General features: G+C 30.0%; 1 protein-coding gene across 3 annotated transcripts; it reads left to right on the forward strand.

Annotated features, from left to right (window-relative positions):
* The first annotated feature begins 5,547 nt into the window (after nt 1-5,547).
* LOC149879953 (uncharacterized) lies at nt 5,548-13,449 on the forward strand. 3 transcript variants are annotated; one of them, XM_090070973.1, is made up of 4 exons: nt 5,548-5,671; nt 6,276-6,611; nt 7,026-7,112; nt 12,587-13,449. In XM_090070973.1, the coding sequence occupies exons 2-3, from the start codon at nt 6,302-6,304 to the stop codon at nt 7,100-7,102; spliced, it is 387 nt and encodes a 128-aa protein (XP_089927099.1). In that variant the 5' UTR covers nt 5,548-5,671; nt 6,276-6,301; the 3' UTR covers nt 7,103-7,112; nt 12,587-13,449. The 3 variants fall into 3 exon arrangements, with proteins under 3 accessions (XP_089927099.1, XP_089927101.1, XP_089927100.1); XM_090070975.1 differs by lacking the exon at nt 7,026-7,112; XM_090070974.1 differs by lacking the exon at nt 5,548-5,671 and having other exon boundaries at nt 6,253-6,611.
* Nucleotides 13,450-14,151: the final 702 nt, after the last annotated feature.

Consider the following 14,151-nt stretch of genomic DNA (forward strand, 5'->3'; position numbering starts at 1 on the left):
GTTCAGGAAAAAAAATTATAACTTTCTAACTTTATATTTATTTTCCTCTACGCAACTGCTCAACTTACCCCGGTGGGGTAGGATGAGTAGCTCAGTCAACTTTAGGGAATATTTTCTCAAACAAATCTAAAAACGCTTTTTTTTCTTAAGCAATTTTCAGCAAATAAAATTATCTTTCTAATAGTGAAAAAATTATGTAAATCTGACGGACCGTTCAAAAGATCTATTAGGTTTAGTAAAAATTGCTCAACTAGCCCCACCCTACCCTACCATATGTTTTGTTTTGAAAAGCATCAACTGGTTAGTATAATGAGAAAAAGGAAACATTAATGAAGTGGTGGTACATACAGTAGTTAAGAGTTAAGTTTATGTGATACAGCAAATTAGGTTCAATGTTCAGATATTTTGGTTAAATTAAAAAAACCGCTTTGAATGATATTGAAACGCATGGCTCAATCTTTACAAATAAATTATCTTTACAAGATAAACTATTTATAAAGATACCTCTTTACTAATTGGTCAGCATCATAACAATGTTAAAGATTGATAAAATTAAATCAAGTGAAAAAATAGAAATAAGGATATTAGGATAATATCCCGACTAAATCGACTTTTAGTCGATTAGTAGGAAACCCAAAGTCGATTAAATCGACTATTCGGTTTTTCAAAGTCGACTAATTTCGACTTTCGACCAGTCGACTTTTAGTCGATTTAGTCGAAGTCGATAACAACACTAATATATACTAGCAGAAAGCAACCCGTAATACGGGTTATGGTCGGTCTATTATTTAGTGTAGCTGTTTTCCACAATTAAAAGTTGCGAAACCTTAACTAATACCCAATTAGAAAAACGCCTTCAAATTGAAAAAATTAAACCATCTGTAAAATAAAAAAGTATGCGGAGGTAAAATAATTTACCAATTAATTAACATTGAGTAATTTACAACTGACATAGGTCATATCAGTGTAAGGCAGAATCATTTTCCTAGGCATTGCTAAGTTCAAAAGAATACGTTTTTAGTTACTGACACAAAATAATATCACTTCGTCATGCTTTAAATTGACGAAAAAGGAAAGCTAAATTTTTGTAAAATTTTTTATAACATGAACTTTAATTAATAAGATTATTATAGAGCGAACGTATATTATACATGAGATAATAATTTTTTGGTATCCTCTTGATACATGTTTCTTCAAAAAAAAGGAAATTGACTTTAGAACGTTAAATACACACAACTAAATAAATTTATTAAAAATAACTGATCATTTGACCATTACTATATATGGCACTAATCTGACCATTTTTATATGCGCCCTCTTTGTTTCAATAGCTTTTAGTAAAGGACCTCCCTCCCCCGTTTTTGTCTAAATGGTGGTCAGGAGAATAGAGTTATTCTTATCAAGAGTAATCAAATTTTCGATGGAGACCTTTTACCAGAATAATAAAATGTAAAACAATGATTTACATGTATAAGAATTTTTTCTTTTTAATATATATAAGAATTTAAGATATATAAGAATTTTTTCTTTCCTCAAAAGTGTTGCAAATGCAAACTAAGCTAATTAATTAGTTAAGCACCTTACAAAATTTAAGTAACTCGATATTTGACAAATGCGCAAAACTACAATCTTCACCCCCCGTTTAAAAAGATCCCCTAAGTTACGTACAACAAATTATTAGGCATAAAATAGAGAAAATTAAAAAAAAATTGAACTAATTGCATATATTTATATCATTTTAACTGACAAAAATTTACAATAAAAGGTTATTTACAATAAAAGGTTTTTTTTTATAAATCATATAAATGCGTCAATCGTAAATCTTTAAGAAAAAAAAAACACCACATAAAAACTGAAAATCGATTTACCTATTTATAGTAACCTATTTTGACATGGCAGTTATTATAAACATATTTCGAAAATGTATCTATAAAATCTGTTTCGAAGTGCAAAAGGATTAACAATACTAATATAAAAAAATAATAATAATAAAATTAAGATATAAACTGCATTTTTAGCATAATGTTGGCTTTTAGTAAATAAATAAAAGCAGTAAGTTCCAATAATGAAACTACCTATTATTCATTTTTAACAATAGACACCAACGTGAAGGTAAGCCAAGCAGTCTATCAACACAAAACATCACAGCAATAACACATAACAATAGAATATTTACACCCTTGATCCTAAAATCCAGCGAAAATAACAAACCAAATTAAAATATGAAAGGCAAAATTAGAAAACCAATTTAAAGTTAACTATATATTTATCTTTTTACTAAACATATAACTACATAAAAGTATATTTGTTTTTATGTTCAATATTAGTTATTCAATTACTTCAAATTTAGGACATTAAAACACCCTAGATTTAAAGATCAAGATTGCATACTCTCTTATACACATTACCCTAAACATTAACAGACATTATTATGTATTTACAGAATAATTTAAAAAGGCTAGACAACACCTAGCTCTAAAGCAGTAACACCGCCTGGCACTAAATGTTGCCAAGTCACACCTCTGCTATAAGTACACTGCTTGGCTGGCAAGGTTATCAATCTTGCTCAATATAATGCCAACTCACACCACTTTGAAAACATGGAAACAATATAATTTAAACATATATACAGCTATAAACAAATATGGTTTCATATAACACATATAAACATATTATAACACATATAAACATATTAAATGACAGATATATTTATCAAAAACTATGAAAAAAAAAATTAAAATATTTAAAAAAATGTAACATTATTTGTGTAACATTTTTCACCTTCCATACCTTGAATGAGATGTTTATCAATTTTGAAAAACAAAAATAAAATGCTCTAGTTCTTGAACATGTAACATATAGTTGACCATGAGAAAAACAGGGTTTTTTGAGATATACCCCAACTCTATCAAATGTTTGACCTTGACTTTTATTAATTGTCATTGAATAAGCCAATCTGACAGGAAACTGATGACGTTTCAGAACAAAAGGTAAATTAGAACCTGATGGAGCCAACTGAATTCCAGGAACAAAAACCCATTTACCACCAGAAACACCTCTGCATCAATATAATTATTTTGAAGAGCACAAACTTTCATTCGAGTACCATTGCATAACCCAGCTTTGAGATCTAAATTTCTAAGTAGCAAAATTACACAACCAATTTTCAATTTTTAACAATGAGGTAGCATACCTGAAGGAGTTAAGCTGTTCAAAAACTCAACAGGAAAATTATTTCTTTCATTAAGGTCATCAGTATCAATTTGATCAGCACTTAAATAAATTTTGACCTCACCCGACAGACATTCAAGCACTTCTTCATTGATAATTAATCAACATTAGTTGGTGTTAAAATCACGCGTTAAGAATAATCATTTTGATCAGCATCTCCAAAACTCTTTTCAACAACTGATTCATTTTCTCTAATAATGCACTGATTTGGTATTTTAATGCATCCTTTAAAAGGATCCTCCTCTTTGACAGGTATTGTTCCATTCCCAAGTTTTAGTAGCCGTTAGGAAAATTCACCTTCCCCATCTTGCACTCTCATATTTTCAGTTAATGCAAACTTCTGCACCCATTGCCAATGCAAAGAACATTTTACACACAATTCTACTATTTCAGCTGGTTGTGTTTATACACAATTATACTATTTCAGTTGTTGATTATTTTCATCAAAATTTTCTAGATTAAAGCCAATAAACTCATCAATAACAGGCAGATTGTAATCAGCCAGCATTTTACCACTTTGATTAATAATCTTTTCAATTTGATGAAGAGTAGCTTGCTCAGCTATTAGAAGTGGGATTGAGCGGTGAATGAAATCTTTCTTCATAAAAGCTTTGCATGTATTCCAGAGATGTAAAGGATTGTCAGATTCACAAAAGGTGAAAATAATTGAAAACAACTGTCTAATTTGTTTTGGCATACGTGTTAAAACCGCCTCAGAAAGAGTATTCTGCCATTCAGTGTCATCTTGCAACAAACCTTTCAAAACACATGCTTCACGAAACGTTTCAAGGACAATACCATTAACAGTACGCACATCCTCCCAAGATATTGCTCCTTTTGCTTGCAAAAGTAACAGTTTAAGAAAAAACAATTCTCCGGTTGGATTAACTTTATCCATTCTTGCTATCACCTTATTACCACCCCTTTGTCTAACCTTCCATTTACAATGTTTATCATCAAATATAAAGTGATAAAGAATGTCTACATAAGAATAGCAATGTGCTCTTTCATTTTCAGTATTTAACTTAAACCATGCTGTTAGGTGCATATCACGTTGAGCTGCACGATCTTAAGCCATTTGTTCTGCTCCTTCTCTAAAATGCAATAACTGATTTTCAGGTAGATGTTTACCAAGTCACAGTACTTTAAAAACATGGAAACAACATAGTATAAACATATGTACCAACTATAAAAACAATAAATGTGTTTAAATATGTATATAAGGTTAAATATATACCTTATATACATATTTAAACACATTTTTAAAACAATTATATAACACATATTAACACATACACAAACAATAAAAAAACACTTCACATTGTTATAGAAACACATTGATAAAACCACTATAAAGCGCTTATTACCACCAACACATACATATCAAAAAAGCATATATGCAAACAATAAACGTGTGCAAACAAAAATTTTAAAAATGATGCGAGAAAAATTAAAAAGATACAAAATATATAGGCGCTAGTGCACTTTCGCACCCCCCTTTTTTTATGATTGATTATGATAGAGAATTTTATGCTGATTCAGAAAAATATAAAAACATGGACCTGAAAATTAACGGAAAGTGCTCTAATTCGAAGTCAAAGTTGTAAAAAATCCCACTAAAAACTCTAATATTCGCCATTTTTTAAAAATCTTTTTCAAAACGCTTTCAGTTTTAAAGAAAATTAATTACCTTTTATATTGCGCAATAAGCAGACCTGGTTTCAATTAGCCTTGCATTACAATTTTAAAGTATTATAACGAAAGTGTAATAACGAAATGAAATTAATGGATGATTTCAAATAAAGGCTGAACGTAGAATGTGAGAATATAGAGAAATTGATGAATAATAATTATTGTATTGTACGCTGGTTTTTTTTTATTTAGAAAACGGTTTGAGGGTTACTACTTGAAGCGCAATGCGATCTATGCAGCCATATACTTCTCGAAGCGCAATACGCATGCGCTAAGTCTTGTTAATGTTAACCCTATCCCTATCCCTATCCCTATCCCTAAACCTATCCCTATACTTATCCCTAACCCTAAACCTAACCCTAACCCTAACCCTAACCCTAACCCTAACCCTAACGTAAAAACCATGCTACTAATATATTGCTTTTGTAAGCTAAAAGATCATTAAGTTATTATTCTAAAAATGGCGAATATAAGGGTTTTTAGTGGGATTTTTTACAACTTTGACTTCGAATTAGAGCACTTTCCGTTAATTTTCAGGTCCATGTTTTTATATTTTTCTGAATCAGCATAAAATTCTCTATCATAATCAATCATAAAAAAAGGGGGGTGCGAAAGTGCACTAGCGCCGGATTTCCTTTAGAGAAATGTTAATCTAATTCATATAATCTACTTGAAGCAATTCTAGCAGTTTTTGTCCCAGTCCAAAAATGTACTGTTAGATTCAAATATAGCAATCATGTGGGTAGAGGTATAAAATTTACTTCATTTTCTTTTGTTTATGGTTCTTCTATGGAAGCTTAATAAACAGGATTCATCTTGGAGGAGCTGAGCTATTCGGAGTCAACATCAGCTTTATACATCAGCTATATAGCTGTATATACACTGTCTTTTTAAAGTAATATGTTTCTTACTGTATTTCTAAAAATGTTTTTATGGTTTTTGTTTAAGTTTCTTAAAAGTTGATAAATTTCCATTGAATTGGTTTGCAAAACATGAGAACGTTCTTGCACTCTAGGTTTTTTGGGTCTCCCAGACTAAGGATAACATTGGATGACACCTGTTTTTTTAAGGGCTTTTATATTTTTTCTGATGCAAATCTTAGAAGTTACAACTTACTTTAAATTAAAAGATTGGAGCCATCCTTTATAAGCATTATCTGCTAGTTAGGTTTTTGGCTATTGGTTTTGCCATTTATCATTTATGTGAAATAGGTTTATATTATTAATGAGAGTTAGTGAAATAGAATTGAGAGGAACTCTCTGAGTGAGTTTTACTATCAAGTTATTTCTATATTTATTGAAATTTTTACTTTTAAGTTTGCTAAGTTTATATATTTAGTATCTTTATTTTAGGAACAATAATATTACATTCTCCAAAAATGTCTAATGAATTGACTCCAAATATTAGAAATAAAATTGGCTATAATATTGGAAGTGATTGGCGTAGTTTTGGACGTCACCTTGATTTAGAAGAAGCTGAAATTGATAATATTAACTGTGATTACCAAAAAGTAGCTGATAAAGCATCTCAAATTGTATTTTCATGGTGTCAAAAGCAAACAAATGGAAAATGGGAACTGCTAAAAGAAAAACTGGAAACATTTGGGCGCCTTGATATAGTTAGAATAGTTGAGGAAATATTTAAATCTAATGAAACTGCTCAACAAGGCTCAAACAAGGCTGAAAAAGGTTTTTTGCTTTTTGAGTTATTTATTTACAAAATCCTTTTTTTTAGATATCATTCTGATTAAAAACATAGTCCTTTCAAATTTAAAGCTATATGGAATTGAATTTTTATGAAAGAAACAAAAAAAATTATTACTTCATCTCATCGCACTTTTTTTGAGATTTGTTTTAAGCCATGAAATAATTTTTGTAATCTGATTTTTTAAACCAACATCATTTTATTTTATAGAACACATTTTAAAAGCCAGTAGACCTTTTTGTTTTAAGAACTACCTTAATGTATGTATGTAATATATATGTATGTAATGCATATGTATGTGATGTATATGTATGTAATGTATATGTATGTAATGTATGATGTAAAAAGTATTGATCCAGACAAATGTTGATTCCACTTTTGATATCAATTTCTGTTAGCAAAACCTGATATTATTCCTGAACAAGACAGTGGTTGTAATACTAACTCATCTTCTAGTGATGTAGTATATGTCTAAACAAAGTGAAGTATGAAATTTATTGTTTCTTGTTTTAAAAGGAAAGAAACTTTTTTAATTATTTCTTTGTTATTTAATTATATATATGTTTTTTTTATTATATACGTTTGTTATATAATCATTTGTTCATGTGTCTTCATCTTATATGTGTATTTTCATTTGATATATGTTTTCATTTCAACATATGTTACCTTTTATAGAAATTCATTAAAAGGTCTTTTAATTATAGCATTTTAATTGTTAAGGATCAAAATAGTTTGAATATTCAAATTTCTAGACAAGTGGTTCACTCAAAATTTTTGTTAAGTGATGATAACTTCCATTTTGATAGTCTTCTTTTGTTTTAGTGCTGTTCAGAATATCTTTACTTAATTTAATATTACACTTAGCCACATTCACAAAATTTATGGCATTGAGATTGCACAGAGGCTTCTTAAAATGTTCAGATTCTAACTATTCATCCATAGGTAATGGTAGAAGTTCATTTAGTTATATTCACTATAGAGAGAAAACTTCTGTAATGAAATCTGATAACTTGGTTCAAGAGTTTGAGCTTGCTTACCTCTAATGTCATTAAACATCAATCTACATATCATTAAAACCTATGATGTAAGGTTACCTCCTTAATGTGATTTGAGCAACAATGAAGTGGATGATTAAGTTGCTGATGAATAATGCAGGGAACTGTAAATTGATCAGTTTTTGATAAAGTTGCATCAAAGACCATTTATTGTGGTATTAAAGACCATTTATAGCTGTGTTCAAAAGTGTGTTGGTGATTAAAAAAATACAGACTTTTTAGTTTTCTTTTTATTAGAATTTATGAAGAAACCTCTAAAGTTATTCACAGAAGAAAATGTATTGAATTGTAACAACAATTAAATAACTATAAGTGGGTTACACTTACAATATTAAATGTCTAAAATCTAATTGCATTTCCAATATTACAAGTATTAATATCCTATATTGTTAATTTACATAATACTAAGAGAAGGGAGGGGAGGGGTGTGGTTCAGGTTGTTAAGTATATCACTTCAAAGTAGCCCAGTTGGGTCTTGAACAATGGTCGAACTATTATCGGTTCAAGCAATTACTTTTATGAACTGTCTTGACTCCTCTTTGTTTTGAAAGTTCATTTCAAGTCATTATTTGGGATGAAGTTTGTACCATTAATCAGAATATCCTGGGGATATTTCTACAATAGCTATTTAGGGATCAGACACACAGAAGATCACACAATCTGAGATATTAGTTTCCGTTGACAATTCATAAACTTGATCTTGAGAAAATAATTACAATTGTTTAGAAATAGGTCTCATATCACGTAAGGTTCCAGACTTTCTTGAAACTCTTCTTGTGATGTTAGTATTGTCATGTTATTAGGCTAGAATTATTTTATCTCCTATTTTAAATGTTGAGAGAAAATGAATTAATCGGTAATTTTAATAGGTAATGATTACTTTTAAAATGCAACTTATTTTTTAAATGTATTTCTAAATAACTTTTTAAAAATATGAATTTTTTTAAATGCAAGTTGCTACTTTAAAAGGTGATAATAAAATTTTAGAAAATAATTACTTTTTTCCAACTTTTAAAATGGGAGATTTTAACCTGATGATTTGCTGGTTTGGCATTGCTTATACCTTTGATTTTTTCAGGTGATTTTTTCTATTTATGAAATTTTCATTTATTTGTTGTTATTTCCTTCCATGTCTGAGATATCAATATCCCTGTTCACATCTTTCTTTGTTTTTAGTTTATTTTTATCCTTTAAAATGATGTTGTCAATGACTGTAAGTTCTTCTTTGTATAAACAATAAGTTTTTCCTGTATCTTCAACTCTTTTGGCCACCCAAAAATTATGTAATTTATTACTTCTATTAATGTAATATCTTGAAGTGTATTTCTTTTTATCTTGTCATATCTTAAATTGTCTTTCTTTTTTTCTCTGTATTCTTCTCACGCTGAACAGTTATATAATTAATAAGTTAATAAACCATATGTACTATGTAATCATTTCATTTTCCAGAACTTTAACATTCTTCCATAAATATATTGATGTTCAATCATCCTTTTCCATGATCATGTAATTCAGCTGAGCTGATATCATTAATCTTGATGCAAGTGTTATTAATTTTTCATTTTTTTCACTGCTTCAAGTGTTAAGATTTGATTGATAGCCTTAACATTTTTTCTGATTTTACACCTTTAATTCATAATTTATGTCCTAAATGTGGTTTTGCAATGTAGATTTGTAATATATCTTCTTTAGGTCCTTCCCGTTGTTTTCCTTTAACATTTAATTTTGTCAGCAATTTTTTTTTGCATGTTTTCTGAATGTTGCATTAAATCCAGATCCATTGTGTTTGATTGTGTTAGTTCTTAAATTTTAAGTACATTACAGTTGGGATCCATGGATTGTACATCATGATTTTCGGGTGTCTTTAATTGCTGTAGGAGAGGGTTCTACTTATGTGAATATTGATTGGAAGGCACTTTTTAATACCTTGATCTATAACTGGGATAGAAGCTCATTAGGATCATTTGCACTCTTTATCCTAATAGATTCCATTACCTTTGAGGTATCCAATTAAACTTGATGGTCATCAAATTTTTGGTTTGAAATAAAAGAATAGTGGGCTGAGAGACCAATTACTATTCTAAGCCATTTAAACAATGTTCAACACTAGTGACAGAAAGTAACTGCAAACTGCAACCCAGATTAAATAATAAAATACATACACACAATTATCCCCAGACCTTTATTAGAGAAGTTGGAACTACCTTTTTTGTTAAGATAGAAACAGGAAGTAGTTTTAACATCTTGTTTGTTACCCCATATTTATTTGGAAATGTTGTATCAGGGCTTAAATTTTTGTCGGATTTCTTAATATTTCTCCTGGTGACACTAGAAATTTATTAAGAATATGTTCAGGTTGTTCTAACCTTTTTAAATATGCTTGTTAACATGAAAGAATTTTCCCTCATCCTAAATATCGATCATATATTAAGCACATATTTTACTAAATTTTCTTCAAAAAAAATTATTTGCTTACAGGGTTGATAAAAATCATGATTTAAAAAAAAAAAAAAAAAAAATCGATTTTTTTGATTTAAATCAGATATTTTTGATTTAAATTACATTTTGGAGAAATAAATTTTTAATCACATAGTTTTTAAAAATATAATGAAATCATAACTAAATTAATTTAAAACATTGAAAAAAATTTTTTTAATGTTGATTATTTACAAATTTTCAAAGATTCAATCAATTAAGTTCATTGATTCTAATGCTTTTTGATTCAATAGCTTGAATAGGAAAACCAACTTGCCTCCTTTCTCAATTCTGAGTTTATTTCTAATGTTTGAAGGCACAAGATCAAATGATGAAGATATTCTTTCAACTCCTGCTGATGAAGCAACAGTAGTAAGTAACTGTTCAACAACTTTTAGTAACTCCTGATTCACACAATTGTTATGAGATTTCCACCAATCACATGGCTTAATAGTTTGAACAATTTTATCATGGAGCATAAACTTTTGAAATGGTGCTGCTTCTGCTTTAAAGTTAACCAAAAGTGGAAGAAAATCTGGATTCTTTGAAGTTGTAAAGTCCATTCCAATCTCTATTTCTTTATTAGTTAATTCTTTACCTCTGTATTTAGTATTAACAATATTAGCCAAAAAATGAGCTGGGGTCATTGCCTGTTTTATTCTTTTGGATAAATTCTTCTTAGCGTCTTGGCTAAGCTTAGGACTTAATTCCCACTGAAGATTTTTCACTGATAGTACTACTCTCCTGCTGCACCAGACCTAATGCAACATGCAACCAGACCCACATGCAACATGCAACCAGACCCAATGCAACAATTGGTTTAAGCATTTGTAATAGTTCTTCTGCGCTTTGTTTTACACCAAGGTTACAATCAGCCAATGTGTTCCATCTGACATTTTGGGGCATTATAAGTCATAGCCCCTCTTTTGCTTTGTATGTAGCAGCAGCAAAATGGTTGTTTCTAAAATATTTAATAACTTGAACAATTTGCTTCTTGATGTTTGGAATTGCCAAGTCTTGGGCCAATAGATTGAGAATATGAGCTGAACATCCGTATGTAATAACATTAATATCATCTCGAGTTTCCAATTGTTGTCTCATTTTCAACACATTTACTGCGTTATCAGTTACTATACTGCGAACTTTACAACCAAATTGTTTTTCAACCAAATTTTTTTAGAATTAACAGCAACATCAACCAAATAGTCAGAAGTATGTGAATGGCGGGAGGTATCAGTTGTATCTGCAAGGTATATATCTGAATTCATTGTTGTTGCTGTTGCACAAACTATTGGTTCATTTTGAACATTGCTCCACCCATCAATACTCATAGTTACAGACTGATCATGTAGCAAACCTAAACAGCTAGTTAAACTGTTCTTGTGAACAGTATCTAGTAGTTTTCCACCAATATTGATTCTATTAGGAGGGTTGTATCCTAAAAAATGGATCATCTTGATAAACTCTGAATGGTCAACCATTCTGAAAGGCAAGTTAATAGCATAAATCATTCTTGCAATCTGCTCATCAATAGCTTCTTTTTCAGATTTAGTGGTATTAATAAGGTATGAATCCAATTTAGTTGTCACTGTCTTGCCACTGCTTGGTCTTGTCACTGCCTTTTTATTTGAACACAAAAAAACTTGTTTTATCTACAGCAGATTGACTGTATTCAGTTTTCTTAATAGAACATTGACAAGTTTGTGGTTCTTCAGTTGTCTGGTTGATATTTACTAAGGTGTCTTGACAAATAATAATGTTTTAGTCATCTTGAACATCTTTCAGAAAATTACTTTTACCAGCACTTTTGTGGCTTCTCATTCGAGCAACCAAACCTTATATTTGAACACCGCAGCTTTTGCATTTAGCTTTATTACCCTTTTTCCCAAACTTTGCAGGTATTTCTTCTAATCATGTCCAAACTGCATCTCTTTTTCTACCGGCACCAGACATTTTTCTAGATATATTATTTTTATTTTCAACTAAAAAATAACAAGCAATTATAAATGAATACTGCAATTTAAAAAAGTTTGAATATACTCTTATATAAAAGGAATATATTTATATTTATTATATAAATAGTTATAAAAACAGAAATTAATGTAATAAGTTAAAACAAGAAAAAAAATTTACTTATATGGATAAAAATCTTACTATAAATTTAAAAATTTAATGATTTGTATGACTAGTATATATTTTATAATGCATTATTTGACTATTATAACTAATATTAGTTTATGCAGTAGTTACATTTAGCTAGTGCAATTTACTTTAATTTGATTAATCAATTAATAATAATTAAAAATAATTAAAGTAAAAAAACTCAACTTAAATCGTGATTTTTATTCAACTGATTTAAATCAATCGGTTACGTTTCAATTTGAATGATTTATTTTGTTTCCTATTTCTTTTTTTATTCTTTCTTTTAGCGTTGAAAATTTACTTGTAACTGTGTATAAACTGTCATTGAAATGATGTAATATAAACCAAGATGGCGGTTTTGTATCGAACCATGACGGCGTCTTCGTTATGAATCATGAAGGCATCGTAACTATTAGTGGAACTGATTCTGGTTGTTTTTTCTAACTTTTTTATGTAGTTTTTTTTTTTTTTTAGTTTTTTTAATCAGTTTTTTTCTGTCGCATATCCCATTACAGCAATTTTGTATATTAAATAATAGAATTTTTGTTTTTAAGCTGGAGTAGATATTTGATGTACAGTGTAAGTTTATATGCTGACTTTTAACAAAATAATTTTTAAAAGGACGATGATTAAAAAGCATTTTTAAAAAATTCATTTTTAAGCATTATTAACTGTTAATAGAGTCATTTAATGATGGTGAGTGAATGCTCCAGAGGTCAATATTACAAAACTTACGCTTTCGTAACACTACGAATTTCACAAGAGTAAAATTTTTAGCAGAGATTTTTTAATTTTTTTGTAAAGTACGAGAAAGTTCGAGTAAATATGTACTCATCTGTTTTACATCAACCAAAAAATCAATGTAAGTTATGCAGTTAACATTGTATTACTAGAATTTGGTTCACGTTTTTTACGTAAAACAGGAAGCACAAAGGAAGAAAGTTTACTAATTTTGTAAGGAAAATTGTTTCTATAGCAAACAGATCAATATATTTCGCAGGTATATGATAACTTTCGTTGATTACGATAATTTTTATAAGTAGAAAAATATAGTAGTAATATTGAAAATATGTAGTAGTTGTAAATATAGATGTAAAATCGATGTTTTAACTCAGCAAACAGCTATCTGAGGTAGCCCAGTAGATGTAAATAGATGTATTAACTCAGCAGACACCTCTCCGAAGTTACCCTTTGAGGTAGTCTCCGAGGTAGCCCCTAGCTCAGCCTAGAACCCGTGGTCAGGCTTTTTAGACCATCTTAGATAGGCCCAGCAGTTAGGAGCTAAGATCTGTGGCTTGGCGAACCGTCGACTTTATCCATAAGTCAACTCTCTGGGTCCTACAGCGTCTAGCACGGCTTGCGACAGGGTATATGGTGGGTTGGCGCCTGAGATACCGATCGGCGGAGTATATATTTTTCCATTTAGAGATTATACTTATATTAGGATACTGACCAGCTGACATGGATACTATCGCTCATAATAAAGTAATAACTTTCGATAAGTACTGGAAACCTAGCAAGGACCTGAAAGTTATCAGGCCCCAGCTAGCGACACCACAGTCCACACGAAAACCACTACAACTCAAGCCAGTTCCTGCTCTACCACCTAAGCCTCCATAAATATCTACACAGCTCTACCACCAAAGCCCAGGCTTGTCTTACAGGTTAATCCTAAGACAATCCCTGATTAAAGACCAGAGTCTGTGGCTCAGACGCTCAGCAATCAAGAAATGGACGACCTGATGTTGTGATAACTTTCGAATGTAATAACTTAGGCGACTATCACGACGTTACCTGCAGACTATTGTGAAGTTGTCGGCGGATATCTTCGAGAAATTCAGGAAGACATTGA

This window comes from Hydra viridissima, unplaced genomic scaffold, assembly GCF_058129835.1.
Source record: "Hydra viridissima isolate aposymbiotic clone 2 unplaced genomic scaffold, HvirCarnegie_v1 scaffold_13, whole genome shotgun sequence".
NCBI lineage: Eukaryota > Metazoa > Cnidaria > Hydrozoa > Anthoathecata > Hydridae > Hydra > Hydra viridissima.